This window comes from Eubalaena glacialis, chromosome 13 (assembly GCF_028564815.1).
Source record: "Eubalaena glacialis isolate mEubGla1 chromosome 13, mEubGla1.1.hap2.+ XY, whole genome shotgun sequence".
Lineage (NCBI taxonomy): Eukaryota > Metazoa > Chordata > Mammalia > Artiodactyla > Balaenidae > Eubalaena > Eubalaena glacialis.
In genome coordinates, this window is record NC_083728.1 from 68495948 (window position 1) to 68516801 (window position 20854).

Here is a 20854-nt window from a genome sequence, read left to right on the forward strand (position 1 = left end):
ATTACCAATATTGGGCTCGGTTTTCTTACCGGTCCTGTTCTAAGAATCCCCTGCAATTGACTAAAAAAGATTTTATTTCCCCTTCTTCCTAATCAGAGTTGGGGGAGACTTTTTAAAGCACTCTCATTTTCACACCTTTCCTAAATTAGGAGGGTTTTGTCCTTGTTCCCTGACTTCCTTTTCAGGGTTGTTGAACGTCAAAGTTTTCCAGATGTTTTTAGGAAGTCTGAACTTGTGTTCTGCTTTCAAATTCCATTTAGAAAGCCTCTTAGATGGGAAATCTGTAGTTGCTAGAATACCCAGAGTCTGGCAGCCTTTTTATAAAAGAAAGAAATTAAATTTTTAAAACTTTAAACATTTCACAAAATGTTTTGAAGGGAGAGAAGAAAAGTCACCAGTAGTCCCACCATGCTAACACTGAGGTTTTTGTGAATTCTCTAACAGCTTTTTAAAAAAAATAATCATTCTGCTATAACTCGGTACCCTGCTATTCTCACTTCATATTTATCATCACTTTAAAATTTACCTAACTTTAGAATGGAGATTATCTTTTGTTTTCACTGTTGGGTCAGACGGAACATACTGAGTGAGTGATAGTGGTGGTTACCTTGCATATTGGAATAGAAAACTTGAACATGAACTGTTATACAGTATTCTTCGTATTAAATTTTTTAAAATTCTTTCGGTGTGTGTTTTTTCAAATAGGTATGAGTATTCTCCAGGAAAAGGATGACATATTTTTGGACCTGAGACAGAAATTCTGGAATACATATAAGGTAAGACAGACTTTTGAAAATATGACCAGGATCTTTTTGTATCTTTTTAACATTAAATACATTTAAATAAAAATATTCTTAAGTTAGGGCTCCAGTTGGTTGGCACAGGGTACTATATTTTGACAGATCTTAAATTTGTTTTGATAGTTGAATGAGAATCTTTAAGAGTGTCTATATGTGAGTGTCTCTGAATTTTAGTCAATGTTCACAACGATTTCTGACATTCTTATATTTATTCTTGTTAGTGATCACAGTGATTTTTTTGGAGCCAAAGAGGTTATTGCAAAATAGGAATAGTAGAATGTGAGTGGCTTTATGGAATCATTCTCACATTTAGAGCTGATGTTTCCAAGTGTGCATTCTGCTGAGTCCCTATGAAAGGAACCTTCTTTTTTTTTTTTTTTTATTAATTAATTAATTAATTTATTTTTGGCTGTGTTGGGTCTTCGTTGCTGCATGCGGGCTTTCTCTAGTTGTGGCGAGCGGGGGCTACTCCTCATTGCGGTGCGCGGGCCTCTCATCGCGGTGGCCTCTCTTGTTGCGGAACACGGGCTCTAGGCACGCGGACCTCAGCAGTTGTGGCATGTGGGATCAGCAGCTGCGGCTCGTGGGCTCCAGAGCGCAGGCTCAGCAGTTGTGGCACATGGGCTTAATTGCTCCGCGGCATGTGGGATCTTCCTGGGCCAGGGCTCGAACCTGTGTCTCCTGCATTGGCAGGCGGATTCCCAACCACTGTGCCACCAGGGAAGCCCTGAAAGGAACCTTCTTGACATCACAAAGGTATTTACAGAAAAGGAAGATGTTTCCCAGGGTTATCCTGAGGCTGGAATCAAGTCACCTCTTGTCCTGTTTGCTCAGTACAAATATATATATAATCCAATCCCCCAAATATCTATTCATTTATTCAATGAAGATCTATTGAGCAGTGTCCTCACGACCTGGCAAGGCAGGGATGCTTTCCATCTCTGGCCTAGTGTGATTCTATTAATGACAATGTTTGATTCTATTTGATTCTATTAATGACAATGAAGTGAATTTTCAGGATTCCAGAATATACACAGCCTTGTCTAGGGCTCCACATCTACTTAATTCCCGATCAAAAGCAGTGCCAAGCCACCCCCAGCCATCCCGCCACCCTCACCCACACCGCCAGCATCTTCTGTTGAACTATTCTGAGCACGAGAACCATTATCACCCGCTTGGTGGTTGAAGGCAGATGACAGGGAGGGTGGAAGCCACATGCTGCCAAGCCCCTCCGGGGGGAAAGCATTCAGAACTCTTGTTACTTCTCTTGAGGCAAAAATTATAGGCCCATGGTGACATCCAAATATGATTTTCTTCTGCTTTACTTTGGAAAAGGAACAAGTTTGCCCATGATGTCATAGATCTCATGGAGATAGGTACATCTGACATTTATACATTTATACGAAGAGCAAGCCAAGCAGAGTTGTAAAAGAAAGGGGCTTTGACCAAGGATTTGCAGATATTTCAGATTCTCCTTCTTTAATGAAGACATACAGGCTATCTTCATTGGGTAGAAACGTGGCGGCTTTTACACACCTTTTTAAAAACAGTGGTTCTGGGACTTCCCTGGTGGTCTAGCGGTTAAGACTCTGCACTCCCAATGCAGGGGGCCCAGGTTCGATCCCTGGTCAGGGAACTAGATTCCACATGCTGCAACTAAAGATCCTGCACGCGGCAACGAAGATCCTGGGTGCTGCAACTAAGACCCGGTACGGCCAGATAAATAAATAAATAAATATTAAAAAAAAAAAGCAAAACACAACAAAAACAGTGGTTCCAAATGAGTCAGTTGTATCCACGCCCTTGAGAAGAAAGAGGGTACCGGCAGTCTGATGCCCAGCACCATTTGGGGACTTTCCTGAGGATCTCGTGTAACAAGAAACTATCTGCTAGGCATTGTGCTAGGTGTTAGCGGAAGATAACACAAAACATATATATAAATATATATAGAGAGAGATATACACACACACACACACACTGCTACTGTCTTTAAGGGACTTACAGTTTAGTGGGGTAGATAGACAAGTAAATAGACAAACATTAACCTCAGTGCCACGAGCAGTGCTCAGAGCATGCAAATGGGTACTTAGCACAGCATGGGGATGTAGGGGTGCGGCTCTAGCTTTTTTTTTTTAAGATATAATTTACATACCAAGATCTCTATCTTTAAAAAAAAATCCATAATGATGACTCTTTTGTCAGAATGAGCAGTTTAAAGTCTGTTAAAATAAATCCATCTTTTTTTTTTTTGGCCACACCACGCGGCTTGCAGGATCTTAGTTCCCTGACCAGGGATCAAACCTGGGCCCCACCAGTGAAAGCCCCGAGTCCTAACCCCTGGACCACCAGGGAATTCCCACAAATAAATACATCTTAAAAGCTAAACTTATTCTGTAGCATGAAGTAGTTAGAATATATTATTATCAAATCACCATAAAGAACAGTTTAGTCGAGTTTTAAAAATTCATTGGTGATCCTGTATTTTATCAATATTTCCCTTGGGCAAACAGGAAAATTACAATATATAAATATGTGTTGTGGACTTCCCTGGTGGCTCAGTGGTTAAGAACCTGCCTGCCAATGCAGGGGACGCGGGTTCGAGCCCACGTCCGGGAAGATCCCACATGCCGCGGAGCAACTAAGTCCGTGAGCCACAACTACTGAGCCTGCATGCCACAACTACTGAAGTCTGCGCGCCTAGAGCCAGTGCTCCACAACAAGAGAAGCCACCGCAATGAGAAGCCCGCGCACCACAACAAAGAGTAGCCCCCCCTCGCCGCAACTAGAGAAAGCCCGCAGGCAACAACGAAGACCCAACACAGCCAAAAATAAAATATAAATAAATTTAAATAAATAAATATGTGTTGTTATTTTGAAAGCAGTTGTCTTCCAGAATTGGTACTGATTCAAGTAGACTTTTTATTGTAAATTTGTGAATATAATAAAAATCTTTATTCTTGTGCCTAACAGCTGTTTGTACAACTCCCTACCCTCTTCCACTCAAGAGACCATAAGTAGTCTAATTTAATCTGCTTAGTCTGAAATATAATACCACGTCCACTTTCCACCTGCCTGGTGTTTCTTAATGCTTTATAGAACGAACTATGTGATTGTTTTGTGCGATTAAAAAGCATCCTAATAAAGTTTTTCTTTATTCCAGAGTGGTCTGATGTACTGGCCTTTTGTACAGGTGAGTTTCAAACTACTTAGAATGCTAACTCATGGGTCTGGTTTATATGGAGCCCTAAAAGACTCTCTCTCTCTGTGTTATAGCTGACCAACTTCAGCCTCGTTCCTGTTTACTGGAGAACAGCTTACACTGGGCTCTGTGGTTTTCTGTGGGCCACTTTCCTCTGCTTTTCACAACAGGGTGGTGATGGTACCTTGAAGTCAGCTTTTACTTTCCTTTGTATAAAGGGAACAAATGAAGTTGAAAGACCCCCAGAGAAATGACAAGTCAAGAACTCCCTGAAATTGACTAATTTTTTTCCCTTAAATGCAGAGGATTGCCTGCAGATTAAGTACCCTGCTTACCAGTTATGTGCTCCATTTTGAAGAATTACTATTCTGTAGACCCGATTGTTTTTTAATTAGCAATGATAACTTTCAATTTTATTCAAATCTCCTTCTTTTTTTTCATTCTAATCCAAAAGTATTATTGATACTTCTCTAGTATTTTCACTTCCCTAATACTTTGGTTAATATCAATAACAGTGGCAAAATGGCAATTTATAATCATTACTATTTCTGGTCTAATATTTTATTGCCAGTTGATTTAAGGAACTTCCATTTTGATTGTATACATCTCTCTTCTAAAATCTCAGGTTATCTCTTAAACACTTTTGGATCAGATTACCTTTTATACCAAAAATAGTCCTTATAGTTAATTTCTGTTTACACAGAATTCAATCAGGAAGATTGAATAACCAGATTTTCCCCTAAAATGCTGTATAATAATTTATTGTTATGCTAATATTAAAGTTCTGCAAGTACGTTTTATGTAAAAAAAAATATGCACAGTGTATGATTAGTGTTCTGTATAGAGTGTATTTTACTGATGTCTTCTACTTTTATAGTTTTTAATTATTTTTTTAGTTAATGCTTTTTAGTTTTCAGCATAGTCACTTGGCTAAATATCCCATTTCCTAGATATACAAAATATATAAAATATTTGGCTTTTAAAAGAAATACATTGAGTGAAGTTTCTAAAAAAAATTAATAAGTTTTCTTCTGGAAGGAAGAACTCTATTCCATAAAGTTCCAGGGAAAATAGTTACCCCAAATTCACACTGATGTTATCTTGTTTAAAATTAGTGCTTTAACATAAATCTTTATAGGTAATCTTTAAGGTGTACATGAGAAACTTGATCCAGTTTTTCAGATTTACTCAGTTTTTCTAACTTCAAAACCAGTGGGTTTAACAATTATTTGACTATTTCAAGAAGTTTTAGCAATTTTCACCCGAGAATTGCATCACTATTCTGTTGCTTCCCATGGAGTGTTTCACAGATTTAAAGATGTGAAGCACTGAGATGTTAATATATTTATCTTGAGAATTTATATTTAAGATTAATTTAAGAATGTATGCCTAAATATTTTAAGCATATAATTTATATAACTTGTAATATAAATTTATATGTCATAAGTAAATAACTTCTAAGTGTGGATTTATTTGAATTTAATAGATATGAATATATTTTACATTATTGGGGCAAGAGTAAGGAAATTTCTAGATAGTTTAATTCTAAAATAATTTTTTTTTCAGTAGTTCTAAAAGTAGTTCATACAATAGAAGAGCTATTTCACAACATATAAGACACGTTTTGTCATTTAAAAAGAATATCCAGAGTAACTATAAGAAGAACTACCGGGCAATCTTTTAGATGAGCTTCAATATTACTTATGGTGGAAGAATAGTGTTTGGGAAAATATTTCAGAAAACAAACCTTGTTTATACTGTCAAGGGGGAAAAGCTTATTATTCATAAAAGTATGATAATCTTTACTCAATAATGTGTTACTCTGTACTGTAGAGAGAATATGTAGCATGTATTCTCTGAATTTTTGCAAATAATACCCTTTTAATTTTTATGCAAGAGTACTTTTTTTTTTAGTATGAGAAATGGAACTCATTCGAAATAATGCAGTGTTTGTTTTAAAATGCTGCTGTCCTTAGTAAAACACTCTCTCAACCTTCCAGTGTTTAGAACAGAGCAGGTGGCTCTTATTCTTCTTCCAGATTTCCCCATTCATAAGGTTTCTTTAACTTGCTTGTGTGTTGCCACCTGGCCCCTTTTCTGGCCCCCTGGTTGCTCAGGCAAAGGCAAAACCTTTCATTCATTTCCCTTGACAGAGTTGAGGTAGACTGGATTTTCAAAACAACTTTACCTAATACGTGTAGAAAACAGAAGGGAAATTTAGAGGATGTTGAAGCATTTTTTTGAAAAAAGTTTACAGAATATTGCTTTTTGATCCTGGGTCCTGGCATTTGAGGTATTTACCTTGTAACTCTAATGGCACCTACCCAGCTTTCCTACTTTTCTGATGCCCTGATGGTCATCGTATGGTAATGCCATTGGCCACCACTACCGGGGAGCTGTCTTCTTGGCCCTGCTACCAGTAAAATCAAGAGTGCCTAGTCCCATCTTTTTGGACTCGTGGTTTCCATTTCCAGTCTCAGATATAGGCCTTTTACCCAGATAACTGAAAAATGATTTCTCAGTTCAGGGGAGATCTTTTCCTTCTATACAAGTGGATGCAACCACCCTTATAGTCCACCAGGATAACCATAGTAGATAAAATTTCATAACCCTTATGTAAATAATAAATGTTATTAAAGGGCCACTGTAGGGATGTGAAGAGGGTAAACAACAAGGCGATAACTGTTAAAGGAAGTCAGTGGTCTAGTTGGGAGTATAAGTGAAGAAATTGATAATCAGGTTCTCAGGACATCTAATCCGATTCATCATTCATTGCTTGAACAGCATCCGTGACAAGTGGTCAATAGAAAGCTTGAATATTACTCAAGTAATGCCTCCCAGCTGTAGGTTAGTGACATAAGCAGTAGGTACTTTGAAATCATGGTGCCCGAGGCAACCTGGGAAGGCTCCATGGAGGAGATGCCTGAGCTGGGTCTTGAAGGATGGAAAGTCGCAAGACTGAAGGTCTGTGAACTGGAGTGGTGATGGTAGGATCAGATGAGATGAGATCTTGAAAGAGAAGTAAAAGAAAAGGCATTTAAGTTCTAAATTAGAGGGAAATTTCCATTGGCTGTTCCTCAACTTTGAATAAAGTAGATGTTTCTGTCCAGCTTACTTGTAATTAAAAATCATGCATAATTTGTAACCTATCAGTCTTTTTCATTTATAGGAAAATTAATGAAAGTTATTCCCTTTTAGCTATATCATAGTGGGTTTGGTGAGGAAAAATTAGGCAATGTGAGAGTTTGCATGTGTTTAAAAATTTCTGATAACAAGTTTGAGAGTGACATGTAAAAATATTTTCCTCAAAATCTGTCAGTAAGGTGATTCAGCAGACAAAGTGATTATTTGCCCACTACACAGTCAGTGAAATTTTGCATTTAAGGGTTCATGAAAATGAAGGGTGCTTTAGGAAAACTTTATCTTATTTGTATTGATATTTTGGGGGGCCAGAATAAGAAAAGTGTTTAATGAATGAGAGGAATTACAGCTACTAAAAGATAATTCAAAGAGGAAAACATTTTCACGTTCTAGTACTTCATTAATAATTGCAATTTTGGTTTTTAATACATTGAAGAAAATTTTGTTTCATTTCTTTCACTATAAAACACATAGATATAGAGACTTAACTTTGGTATTTCAGGTTGTGTCTAAATAAGGCCTCCAAATCAACTGTGTTAACCACAACCAAATTAAACGTAGATAGTCTCTCTGATTGAGGTAGATGACCCAGAATTACAATTTCTAACTCACCCATACTTTATTTCTCTCCAAGAATTGTCATCCTTTAGGATTCATTTGAAGCTATTGAAAAATATCTTTTGCTAGGTGGGCAATTTACTTTTAGTTCAGTGAAATTTTATGTGAATTTCTATAGTGTTTGCCAAAACAAATTATACCCAGAACATGCGTAACCATATATTCTGGAGGCAGCTTTCGTTTGAAATTAGGTTCATCTTCTGAAACTATTAGAAATTTAATGGATTTTTTGTGCCTGAAGATCTTGACCTTGCATTGGCTACACTTAATCTAGTTTTACCCACAATGTTTAGAATCTAAAGGAACAGAAAATGCAATTAAACAACTATTGAAAATTTTTCTTTTAATAATGGGGAATAAGTGAAAGGGGAAATCTGGAGTTTAACAATAAAGGATGTACTTGGAATTTCAAGCTACTCTGAGCAGTAACCAACCAAGTGAATAAAAGGGAATAGTTAGTAACTGAGTGACATTATTGGCATATATCAGTTAGAAGCGTATCTTTTTTTAGTTCTCTTCGCCATTGTGTCTTTCTTTCCTTAAATCTTTATTTATCCATACCTTCCTTCCTTTCTCTGTCGAATGGCCATAACAAGCCCCCTTCTCCTGTCCTTCATCCCTCCCTAACCCTGACCACCCAGACAATCCAAGGGGACAGAATAACTGTGATGAAGTTAGGGATCAGACTACTTAAGTGACACGACAGCCATGATTTAGAGAGATGGTAGCAGAGCCTCCTCTTTGGATCTTTTCTTCCCTTTGGGGGAAGAAAATGAGGAAGGATCAATCAGCCCTAGGGAGAATTTTGAAGTGAGTGAACATTCTGGAGGCAGCTTCCATTAGAAATTAGGTTCATCTTCTGAAAGTATTAGAAACTTAATGGGTCCTTGTACTTGAAGATTTTGACCTTGAAGTATCCCCTTTCTTTTCACAGATCCTCTCCTTCCTCTGGATGCCCATTCCCTGCATTCTCTCTGACTTAGTGCTATATCTTCCAAATCAGTTCTCATGTCTTTTCCTCACCTCTCAAAACTCCCATTCTCTCTATCTGACTGATTTCATCTACATTTAGAAAAGTAGGTTTATTAAGCTAATTTACTGAGATGTGGATGACAGCCTTTCTAGTTGAGTTTTGTTTTGTTTTGTTTTGTTTTAATTGCTAACACAAATGACTCTCTGGATGGAATTTTAGTAACTATTGCTGTGGTGGGAGGGGGTGGAAATAAGAGGGTATTTTTTAGCAGAAGACCTCTGAGACACTTTACATTATGCTGTCTATCATTGCAATGTATTGTGAACCTTCCACAATGGATGATCATGATCTGTTTGCATATTTGTATTCCCTACTAGACTGAGCTTCTGGAGGGAAGAATATATTTCTTATTCATACTTGTATCTGAAATGTCTAGCACAGTGTTGGGCATGTAGCAGAGGCCCTGTAATACTGCTGAATGAATGAATGTAATTTGTGGATTTCTCATCTTTGTTTTTTGCCTCTGGACTGCTGCTGAGCAGTCTGTACTGATGGCCCTTTCATTTTCATCCCCTTGTGCAGGCAGCTGTTCTGTCTTAAGCTGGGCACAGTCCAGACCTTTACCTACTTTGGCCTCAGGCCCATAAAATTGTATTTTCTTGGAGATGGTTATGACTTGTAGGCTTTGATGCCCCTGGCCCAACTTGCACATACCCTCTGAAAACCATCTCGTCACACCTCTCCCCAGCTCTACAAAGACTGGATTGTTTGTCTTTAAGAATTAGGTGGAGGGGGCTTCCCTGGTGGCACAGTGGTTAAGAATCTGCCTGCTAATGCAAGGGACACATGTTCAAGCCCTGGTCCGGGAAGATCCCACATGCTGCGGAGCAACTAAACCCGTGCGCCACAACTACTGAGCCTGCGCTCTAGAACCTGCGAGCCACAACTACTGAGCCCACACACCACAACTACTGAAGCCCGTGCTCCTAGAGCCCGTGCTCCGCAACAAGAGAAGCCACTGCAATGAGAAGCCCGTGCACCGCAATGAAGAGTAGCCCCCACTCGCCACAACTAGAGAAAGCCCGTGCGCAACAATGAAGACCCAACGCAGCCAAAAATAAAATAAATAAAATAAATAAATTTAAAAAAAAAGAGAAAGAATTGGGTGGAGGGAATTCCCTGCAGTCCAGTGGTTAGAACTCCATGCTTCCACTGCAGGGGCCCTGGGTTTGATCCCTGGTCAGGGAACTAAGATCCCGCAAGCCACGTGGCGTGGCCAAAACAAAAAAGGGGGAATTGGGTGGAATCGTGATAGTTGGGCCTTCTCCAAACCACTAAATTACCCTTTGTGATGGTTAATTTTATGTGTCCACTTGACTGGGCCACGGGGTGCCCAGATATTTGGTAAAACATTATTCTGGGTGTTTCTCTGAAGGTGTTTTTGGATGAGAGTAACATTTATATTGGTAGACTAAGTCAAGCAGATTGCCTTCCCTAATGTGGGTGGGCCTTGTCCAATCAGCTGAAGGCCTGAATAGAACAAAAAGGCTGGCCTCATCCCAAGTAATAGAATTCTTACTGCCTGACTGCCTTCAAACTGGGACATTGGCTTTTCTTCTACTGTTGGACTCGAAACATTGGCTCTTCCTATGTCTTGAGCCTGTCGGCCTTCAGATGGGAGCTACCCCATCGGCTCACCTGGTTCTCAGGCCTTCAGACTCACACTGGAACTAAACCATCGCCCCTCCTGGGTCTCCAGCTTGCTGACTCACCCTGCAGATTTGGGGCCTGTCTCCATTATCATGTGAGTCAATTCCTTATAATAAATGTCCTTCTCTATACACAGCCCTTTGGTTCTGTTTTTTGGGAGAACCCTGAATATTTCCCCCTGTTTATGTATGTTAATATTTCATAGTTTGTGCTTCATGCAGTGTGGTTGTCTGGGTGATGACCACCAGCTCACAACTGTTACAGATTTACTCTGGACGTTAATTTCTGGGACCCCCTGAAATCATAATATGTAGGTGGTCATCCACTCCTACTCCACAGCCTCCGTATATAACCTGAAAATGGAAATTCAGCCAGGTAGCCAGATAATGGCCCAACAAGAGAACGGACTACATTTTCTCTTTAGGTTGACAGTGGATGGAATATGTATGTTGTGAATTCTGTGAATGTTGGGGACTGAGAATTGATTCCGGTAAGATGGCAAGCCATTTTGGAGCTGAGACTATCACAGTGTTTGATGATGCTTCCTAGTGAAGGACTCCGTCATTGTGATTGATACTCTACCTCAATACTGAGGTCCGATAGTTGGGCAGACACCTGCCGTGTCTGAATATTGCCTTTCTACTATTCATGGTGAAGAACTATTTGTTCGTTTTCTAACACTCATATCAGTGGCCTATCCCTCTGAGCCATGGAGCCAGAATGCTCTTCATATTTTGGGCGGAAAGGGTTGTAAAAGCAACACCAGTTGCTTCATTTCTACGTTTAAATTTTATGTATAAAATATGTATATTAAATTTTTAGGGTAACGTGATTTAATGTAAATGAAAAATAAATGAATTTTAGTTAGGTAAAGCAAATGACTCTGGCTGTTTTGTATTATTGGTGGTATGAATATTCTGGGAAATATGTAAAGGAAATGAGATTTACATCCTGTAATCTTTCCTAATCACCTCTTTTGCAAATGTAAGATTTATGCCTTTACTTTGGATTGAGATACAGGTTGTCCTTATCTGTCTATATGTGCTCGTTGTCACTTATGGTGTACTTCCTGTGTATGTTTGTACTCTCATAGAGCTGAAAATTTAGACTTGAAATCATTCCCAAGTGACTTCTCAAAAACCATTCTTTTTGAGCATAAAGTAGGAAAAAAATGCAGTATTAAGATTCCTCATATTAATACTGAGGAGGCCAACTTGAGCTTCAACTGCAAGTTACTGAAGCTGCTTTTTCCACCATCCAGTGTTCTTGTGGCTCCTTTGGCCTGGAGTCCACTCATTTCTTCCTTCGTGATTTAAATTCCTTCCTTCCTACCATCGTGACTGAAATAGATTTCCCTGGACACATTCCATGAAGGAACTGCAAATGCGTATTTGAAAAATATATTGGTTTGTTCTGGAGTTGAGTTCAGCAAATGTATACATTTATGCTGTTTGTGAACATGTATACATACATGCCTCGAGGTCACATTAGATCTTTCCATGGCTCCCCTTTCTGTATGATTGCATCTTCATTTCAGGTCCCTTTCTTTATTTTATTGTTTTATTTTTAAATTTTATTTTTTATTTAAAAAATTTTTTATTGAAGTATAGTTGATTTACAATGCTGTTAGTTTCTGGTGTACAGTTCATATATATATATATATATTCTTTTTCATATTCTTGTCCATCATGGTTTGTTACAGAATATTGGATATAGTTCCCTGTGCTATGTAGTAGGTCCTTGTTGGTTATCTATTTTATATATAGTAGTGTGTATCTGCTAATCCCAAACTCGTAATTTATCCCTCCCCGCCTCTTCCCCTTTGGTAACCATAAATTTGTTTCCTATGTCTGTGAGTCTGTTTCTGTTTCGTAAATAAGTTCATTTGTATCATATTTTAGATTCCACATATAAGTGATATCATGTGATACTTGTTTTTCTCTTTCTGACTTACTTCACTCAGTATGACAATCTCTAGGTCCATGCAAACGGAATTATTTCATTCTTTTTTTTTATGGCTGAGTAGTATTCCATTGTGTATATATATATATATATATATATATATATATATATATATATATACCACATCTTCTTTACCCATTCATCTATCGATGGACATTTAGGTTGCTTCCATGTTTTGGCTATTGTAAATAGTGCTGCTGTGAACATTGGAGTGCATGTATCTTTTCGAATTAGAGTTTTCTCCAGATATATGTCCAGGAGTGGGATTGTAGGATCATATGGTAGCTCTATTTTTAGTTTTTTAAGGAACCTCCATACTATTCTCCATAGTGGCTCTGCTGATTTAACATTCCCATCAGGTCCCTTTCTGTTGTTTCAATATTATAATTAAACTGTTGTGGATATAATGGAAATAGTAAGTGGCTGTCAGGAAGTTAACTTGGAGGGTGAGAGATGGAATTCCTTTCCTTGTACCCATCTGTTAGCTTTTAGTTCTAGAATTTGAAGGGGGATAGAACAAATGAAATAAAGTTACATGTAGAGTTCAGGTTTGTTAAATTTTCATGGGTCATTCTTTCTGAATGTCTTCTGCATAAGGGTTGTAAATTGGAAAGTTGAAACAGAAACTGCTAAACCAAAGTGAAAATATTCCCCGTCCAGTTGATTTCTTCAATAGCAGGCCTCTAAATTGATTAAGAGAATGTTCTTAGGGGAAAAAAAGGTATGTCAGTAAAGTTGTTGTACATTTGGCCAGTTTTACTTTAACTTTTTGCTACGAAAGGAAAATGGGAAAAAGTCAGTTTATGCATGGGTTGAATGCCAGAGAAAACAATAATATTTAGAGGACTTAATAAAGGGACATGAAGTATTAAATTAATATACTGAACAGTAAGATACAAACCCACCACACAGAAATTATAATTTGCCAAGTTTTACAGTCTGTTTTTGCTCCATAATGATAAGTATTACTAAAGTGAACCACAATTTCTAGGCTTTTGGCCAATAATGAATTTGTGAGAACAGTATTAGAGAATCTTCTGCAGGTGATGTGTGAATTTTTTTTTTTAAAGGGTGATAGGTAAGTTGCTTTTAATATGTTATTTATTTACTAATTTATTTATTTATTTATGGCTGCGTTGGGTTTTTGTTGCTGCGCGCGGGCTTTCTCTAGTTGCGGCGAGCAGGGGCTACTCTTTGTTGCGGTGCGCGGGCTTCTCATTGTGGTGGCTTCTCTTGTTGCGGAACACGGGCTCTAGGCGGGTGGGCTTCAGTAGTTGTGGCTCATGGGCTCTAGAGTGCAGGCTCTGTAGTTGTGGTGCATCGGGCTTAGTTGCTCCGTGGCATGTGGAATCTTCCTGGACCAGAGCTCAAACCCATGTCCCCTGCATTGGCAGGTGGATTCTTAACCACTGTGCCACCAGGGAAGTCCGATGTGTGAAATTTTTGAATAGAGCTAATGAATGCAAGTAGTTTATTTTATCCTCTGGGAGAAATAAGGAGCAATATATACATCTTGAGTCATTTCTCAACAGTTTGGCACAATTAAGCTTTGCCTTGAAGAAATGAAATACTTTTCACTCTGTATAAAAGAAGAAAAAAAGGTGTATAAAATAGTCTATCGTAAAGCAAAAGCTAGAGGAGGCAAATTTTATTTTATTTATTTATTTATTTTTCCTTTTTTTTTTTTTTGGCTGCACCGCGTGGCTTGCAGGGGTCTTAGTTCCCTGAACAGTGATTGAACCTGGGCCCCCAGCAGTGGAAGCGAGGAGTCCTAACAACTGGACCACCAGGGAATTTCCAAGAAGAGGCAAATTTTAAATGCAAATGTGTAGAAAGAATGATGAACAATACAGGCAAATGGTTTGCGAAAATCAATTTTATTACTCCCCCCTATGCTTCTCCTGCTAATACTGGTTTCTTTGTGGCTCCATCAGAACATCTGACATTTTGCTTGTGTGTCCCCTCCTAGGATGTTGTGTCCTTGCCTTCTTTTTATTCAAATTCTACTTGTTAATCAAACTTGAAAAAAAAGATTTTTTTTTTGCCAGGTTAATATTCATCCCCATGCTGGCTCCAGTCAGGATGGGCTCGTAAGGCTTTCCCTTCCATTTCCCCCCACTTCCCCCCCAGGATTAAGAACAATAGGCTTATGTACACAAGGGTAATTTAGAGGACTGGGCCACATCTGAGCCACAGATGTGTCTGTCTTGCTGGAAAATGAACATGTGGGCCTTGAGGAGGGCTGCCACAGAGCTCCTGGCTGTGGACCTAGGCAGGCCTTGGCTTAGGCAGTGACTCGGGTGATCTGTGAGCCTTGACCTGGCTCCCCTTTGCCGATGAGGTCCAGTGCTCACTCCAGAGAGGCTGGAGGCCTTTCAGTGGTGACTCAACTCTCCAAGCAGTCTCTCCAGCCCCAGGGACCTCTCTCCCAGGGCCCCCAGCACCCCTCCTTTTCACCTTCCTCTGTTAAGGAATCTATCTCCCAGGGCAAGGTCATCTGGCTCTTCATTTGTTCTTCATAAATCTGTCCATCATTGCAGAAACTTTATGCTGTGAGCCCTTTGGGACTTGACTTTTGATACTCAGAGGTTAGTTTGGGGACTGTAGAGTTTTTCAGAATCCTTCTATGATTAGTTTCCAAAGCCTGTTTTGAAATCCAAAAGCTAATAATTGACTGACTTGTGAATTATCAGCACCTTTTTTTTTTTTTTTTTTACTATATTTTACTTCCTCTGAGCTGCTGGGACTGGGGTAAGGCCATGTATACAATAAGTGGTGGTAGGGAACTAAAAAAACAATTCACTACAGTACCTACTGCTCATTCATTCATTTATCCATTTATTCAACAAATGTTTAGCACCAGAGGGCAGACAGCAGAAGCAAGAAGAACTACAGTCCTGCAGCCTGTGGAACAAAAACCACATTCACAGAAAGATAGACAAGATGAAAAGGCAGAGGAACAAGATAAAACCCCAGAAAAACAACTAAATGAAGTGGAGATAGGCAACCTTCCAGAAAAAGAATTCAGAATAATGATAGTGAAGATGATCCAGGACCTCAGAATAAGAATGGAGGCAAAGATCGAGAAGATGCAAGAAATGTTTAACAAAGACCTAGAAGAATTAAAGAACAAACAAACAGAGATGAACAATACAATAACTGAAATGAAAAATACGCTAGGAAGAATCAATAGCAGAATAACTGAGGGAGAAGAACGGATAAGTGACCTGGAAGACAGAATGGTGGAATTCACTGCTGTGGAACAGAATAAAGAAAAAAGAATGAAAAGAAATGAAGACAGTGTAAGAGACCTCTGGGACAACATTCGCATTATAAGGGTCTCAGAAGGAGAAGAGAGAGAGAAAGGACCCAAGAAAATATTTGAAGAGATTATAGTTGAAAACTTCCCTAACATGGGAAAGGAAATAGCCACCCAAGTCCAGGAAGCACAGAGAGTCCCATACAGGATAAACCCAAGGAGAAACACACCGAGACACATAGTAATCAAACTGACAAAAATTAAAGACAAAGAAAAATTATTGAAAGCAGCAAGGGAAAAATGACAAATAACATACAAGGGAACTCCCATAAGGTTAACAGCTGATTTCTCAGCAGAAACTCTACAAGCCAGAAGGGAGTGGCATGATATACTTAAAGTGATGAAAGGGAAGAACCTACAACCAAGATTACTCTACCCGGCAAGGATCTCATTCAGATTCCATGGAGCAATCAAAAGCTTTACAGACAAGCAAAAGCTAAGAGAATTCAGCATCACCCAACCAGCTCTACAACAAATGCTAAAGGAACTTCTCTAAGTGGGAAACACAAGAGAAGAAAAGGACCTACATAAACAAACCCAAAACAATTAAGAAAATGGTAATAGGAACATACATATTGATAATTACCTTAAATGTGAATGGATTAAATGCTCCAACCAAAAGACACAGACTTGCTGAATGGATACAAAAACAAGACCCATATATATGCTGTCTACAAGAGACCCACTTCAGACCTAGGGACATATACAGACTGAAAGTGAGGGGATGGAAAAAGATATTCCATGGAAATGGAAACCAAAAGAAAGCTGGAGTAGCAATCCTCATATCAGATAAAATAGACTTTAAAATAAAGAATGTTACAAGAGACAAGGAAGGGCACTATATAATGATCAAGGGATCAATCCAAGAAGAAGATATAAGAAGTATAAATATATATGCACCCAACATAGGAGCACCTCAATACATAAGACAACTGCTAACAGCTATAAAAGAGGAAATCGACAGTAACACAATAATAGTGGTGGACTTTAACACCTCACTTACACCAATGGACAGATCATCCAAAATGAAAATTAATAAGGAAACAGAAGCTTTAAATGACACAATAGACCAGATAGATTTAATTGATATTTATAGGACATTCCATCCAAAAACAGCAGATTACAGTTTCTTCTCAAGTGCGCACGGAACATTCTCCAGGATAGATCATATCTTGTGTCACAAATCAAGCCTCAGTAAATTTAAGAAAATTGAAATCATATCAAGCATCTTTTCTGACCACAATGCTATGAGATTAGAAATGCATTACAAGGAAAAAAACGTAAAAAACACAAACACATGGAGGCTAAACAATACGTTACTAAATAACCAAGAGATCACTGAAGAAATCAAAAAATACCTAGAGACAAAGGACAATGAAAACACGACGATCCAAAACCTATGGGATGCAGCAAAAGCATTTCTAAGAGGGAAGTTTATAGCTATACAAGCCTACCTCAAGAAACAAGAAAAATCTCAAATAAACAATGTAACCTTACACCTAAAGTAACTAGAGAAAGAAGAACAAACAAAACCCAAAGTTAGAAGGAAAGAAATCATAAAGATCAGAGCAGAAATACATGAAATAGAAACAAAACAATAGCAAAGATCAATAAAACTAAAAGCTGGTTCTTTGAGAAGATAAACAAAATTGATAAACCATTAGCCAGACTTATCAAGAAAAAGTGGGAGAGGACTCAAATCAATAAAATTAAAAATGAAAAAGAAGTTACAACAGACACCGTAGAAATACAAAGCATCTTAAGAGACTACTACAACCAACTCTATGCCAATAAAATGGACAACCTGGAAGAAACGGACAAATTCTTAGAAAGGTATAACCTTCCAAGACTGAACCAGGAAGAAATAGAAAATATGAACAGACCAATCACAAGTAATGAAATTGAAACTGTGATTAAAAATCTTCCAACAAACAAAAGTCCAGGACCAGATGGCTTCACAGGTGAATTCTATCAAACATTTAGAGGAGAGCTAACACCCATCCTTCTCAAACTCTTCCAAAAAATTGCAGATAAGGAACATTCCCAAACTCATTCTATGAGGCCACCATCACCCTGATACCAAAACCAGACAAAGATACTACAAAAAAAGAAAATTACAGACCAATATCACTGATGAACATAGATGCAAAAATCCTCAACAAAATACTAGCAAACAGAATCCAACAACACATTAAAAGGATCATACACCATTTTCAAGTGGGATTTATCCCAGGGATGCAAGGATTCTTCAATATACACAAATCAGTCAGTGTGATACACCATATTAACAAATTGAAGAATAAAAACCATATGATCATCTCAATAGATGCAGAAAAAGCTTTTGACAAAATTCAACACCCATTTATGATAAAAACTCTCCAGAAAGTGGGCATAGAGGGAACCTACCTCAACATAATAAAGGCCATATATGACAAACCCACAGCAAACATCATTCTCAATGGTGAAAAACTGAAAGCATTTCCTCTAAGATCAGGAACAAGACAAGGATGTCCACTCTCACCACTATTATTCAACATAGTTTTGGAAGTCATAGTCACGGCAATCAGAGAAGGAAAAGAAATAAAAGGAATACAAATTGGAAAAGAAGAAGTAAAACTGTCACTGTTTGCAGATGACACGATACTATACATAGAGAATCCTAAAGATGCCACCAGAAAACTACTAGAGCTAATCAATGAATTTGGTAAAGTTGCAGGATACAAAATTAATGCACAGAAATCTCTTTCATTCCTATATACTAATGCTGAAAAATCTGAAAGAAATTAAGGAAACACTCCCATTTACCATTGCAACAAAAAGAATAAAATACCTAGGAATAAACCTCCCTAGGGAGACAAAAGACCTGTATGCAGAAAACTATAAGACACTGATTAAAGAAATTAAAGATGATACCAACAAATGGAGAGATACACCACGTTCTTGGATTGGAAGAATCAATATTGTGAAAATGACTATACTAACCCAAAGCAATCTACAGATTCAGTGCAATCCCTATCAAACTACCAATGGCATTTTTTACAGAACTAGAACAAAAAATCTTAAAATTTGTATGGAGACACAAAAGACCCCAAATAGCCAAAGCAGTCTTGAGGGAAAAAAGCGGAGCTGGAGGAATCAGACTCCCTGACTTCAGACTATACTACAAAGCTACAGTAATCAAGACAATATGGTACTGGCACAAAAACAGAAACATAGATCAATGGAACAAGATAGAAAGCCCAGAGATAAACCCACGCACCTATGGTCAGCTAATCTACGACAAAGGAGGCAAAGATATACAATGGAGAAAAGACAGTCTCTTCAATAAGTGGTGCTGGGAAAACTGGACAGCTACATGTAAAAGAATGAAATTAGAACACTCCCTAACACCATACACAAAAATAAACTCAAAATGGATTAGAGACCTAAATGTAAGACCGGACATTGTAAAACTCTTAGAGGAAAACATAGGAAGAACACTCTTTGACATCAATCACAGCAAGATCTTTTTTGATCCACCTCCTAGAGTAATGGAAATAAAAACAAAAATAAACAAATGGGACCTAATGAAACTTCAAAACTTTTGCACAGCAAAGGAAACCATAAACAAGACGAAAAGACAACCCTCAGAATGGGAGAAAATATTTGCAAACGAATCAATGGACAAAGGATTAATCTCCAAAATATATAAACAGCTCATGCAGCTTAATAAAAAAAAAAAAACCAACCCAATCCAAAAATGGGCAGAAGAGCTAAACAGACATTTCTCCAAAGAAGACATACAGATGGCCAAGAAGCACATGAAAAGCTGCTCAACATCACTAATCATTAGAGAAATGCAAATCAAAACTACAATTAGGTATCACCTCACACCAGTTAGAACGGGCATCATCAGGAAATGTACACACAACAAATGCTGGAGAGGGTGTGGAGAAAAGGGAACCCTCTTGCACTGTTGGTGGGAATGTAAATTGATACAGCCACTATGGAGAACACTATGGAGGTTCCATAAAAAGCTAAAAATAGAATTACCATATGATCCAGCAATCCCACTACTGGGCACATACCCAGAGAAAACCATAATTCAAAAAGACACATTCACCCCAGTGTTCATTGCAACACTATTTACAATAGCCAGGTCATGGAAGCAACCTAAATGCCCATTGACAGATGAATGGATAAAGAAGTTGTGGTACATATATACAATGGACTATTACTCAGCCATAAAAAGGAACAAAATTGGGTCATTTGTTGAGATGTGGTTGGATCTAGAGACTGTCATACAGAGTGAAGTAAGTCAGAAAGAGAAAAACAAATATCATATATTAACGCATATATGTGGAACTTAGAAAGATGGTACAGATGAACCAGTTTGCAGGGCAGAAATTGAGACACAGATGTAGAGCACAAACGTATGGACACCAAGGGGGGAAGGCGGCGGGGGTGTGGGGGTGGTGGTGTGATGAATTGGGCGATTGGGATTGATATGTATACACTGATGTGTATAAAATTGATGTCTAATAAGAGCCTGCTGTATAAACAAATAAATTAATTAAAAAACAACAACAACAAAAAAGCCCAAATGTTTATTGAACTGAGTACCTACTCTATTTTTAAAGTTGTTTTTCAAAGCCCAGTCCCCGACACCTTGCTATAAAGCCATCTCTGCCTGTTCTGGCTTTTGTTACACTTCTTTTCTCCTGACTCTCAGAGCATTTATAGTCTGTACCAGATAATCTAGCACTTTATTATGTTTTATTCTCTATTATAAACTATTTTGTGTGTATTATATTTTCTCCCAATGAAATTGGAGCTGTTCGAAGTTAAGGGTTGTTTTATATTTCTTCTGTATCCCTCTAGCCCAATGCTTTGCCCAAAGGAGTTCAAGAAATACTGGTTGGTTGACTTCTGTGTAAATGAATACTGACAATGGCACTAATTGCATTCATGCATAGAAACCCCCTGAAGTTGAAGAAAGTAGATTTCTTTGACTTTGCTAACCAGTGTAATAAGTAATATGCCATTAAATCTCAAGCATAGAGAGAAGGGAAGGTGGAGGTGGGAATTAAGATCGAAGGCAATGGTTCTCATCTGGGGATAATTTTTCTCTCCAGGTAGGGTTGCCAGATTTA

At 38.2% G+C, this 20854-nt stretch overlaps 1 protein-coding gene and 1 non-coding gene across 5 annotated transcripts in view; both read left to right on the top strand.

The window, feature by feature from the left end:
* The window catches only part of LOC133104311 (bMERB domain-containing protein 1), a 165002-nt gene that overhangs the window by 2296 nt on the left and 141852 nt on the right, over positions 1-20854 (top strand). For 2 of the 4 annotated variants that reach the window (XM_061209974.1, XM_061209973.1), the window contains exons 2-3: positions 706-776; positions 3961-3990. In XM_061209974.1, coding sequence (XP_061065957.1) covers positions 706-776; positions 3961-3990 — 101 coding nt within the window. Of the gene's footprint in view, positions 1-705; positions 777-3960; positions 3991-4073; positions 4441-20854 lie in introns of those variants that run through there. The other 2 variants (XM_061209975.1, XM_061209976.1) reach the window with 2 other exon arrangements.
* Positions 2364-2436, top strand: TRNAG-CCC (transfer RNA glycine (anticodon CCC)). The gene has a single exon. It is a non-coding gene; the product is annotated as a tRNA-Gly (tRNA).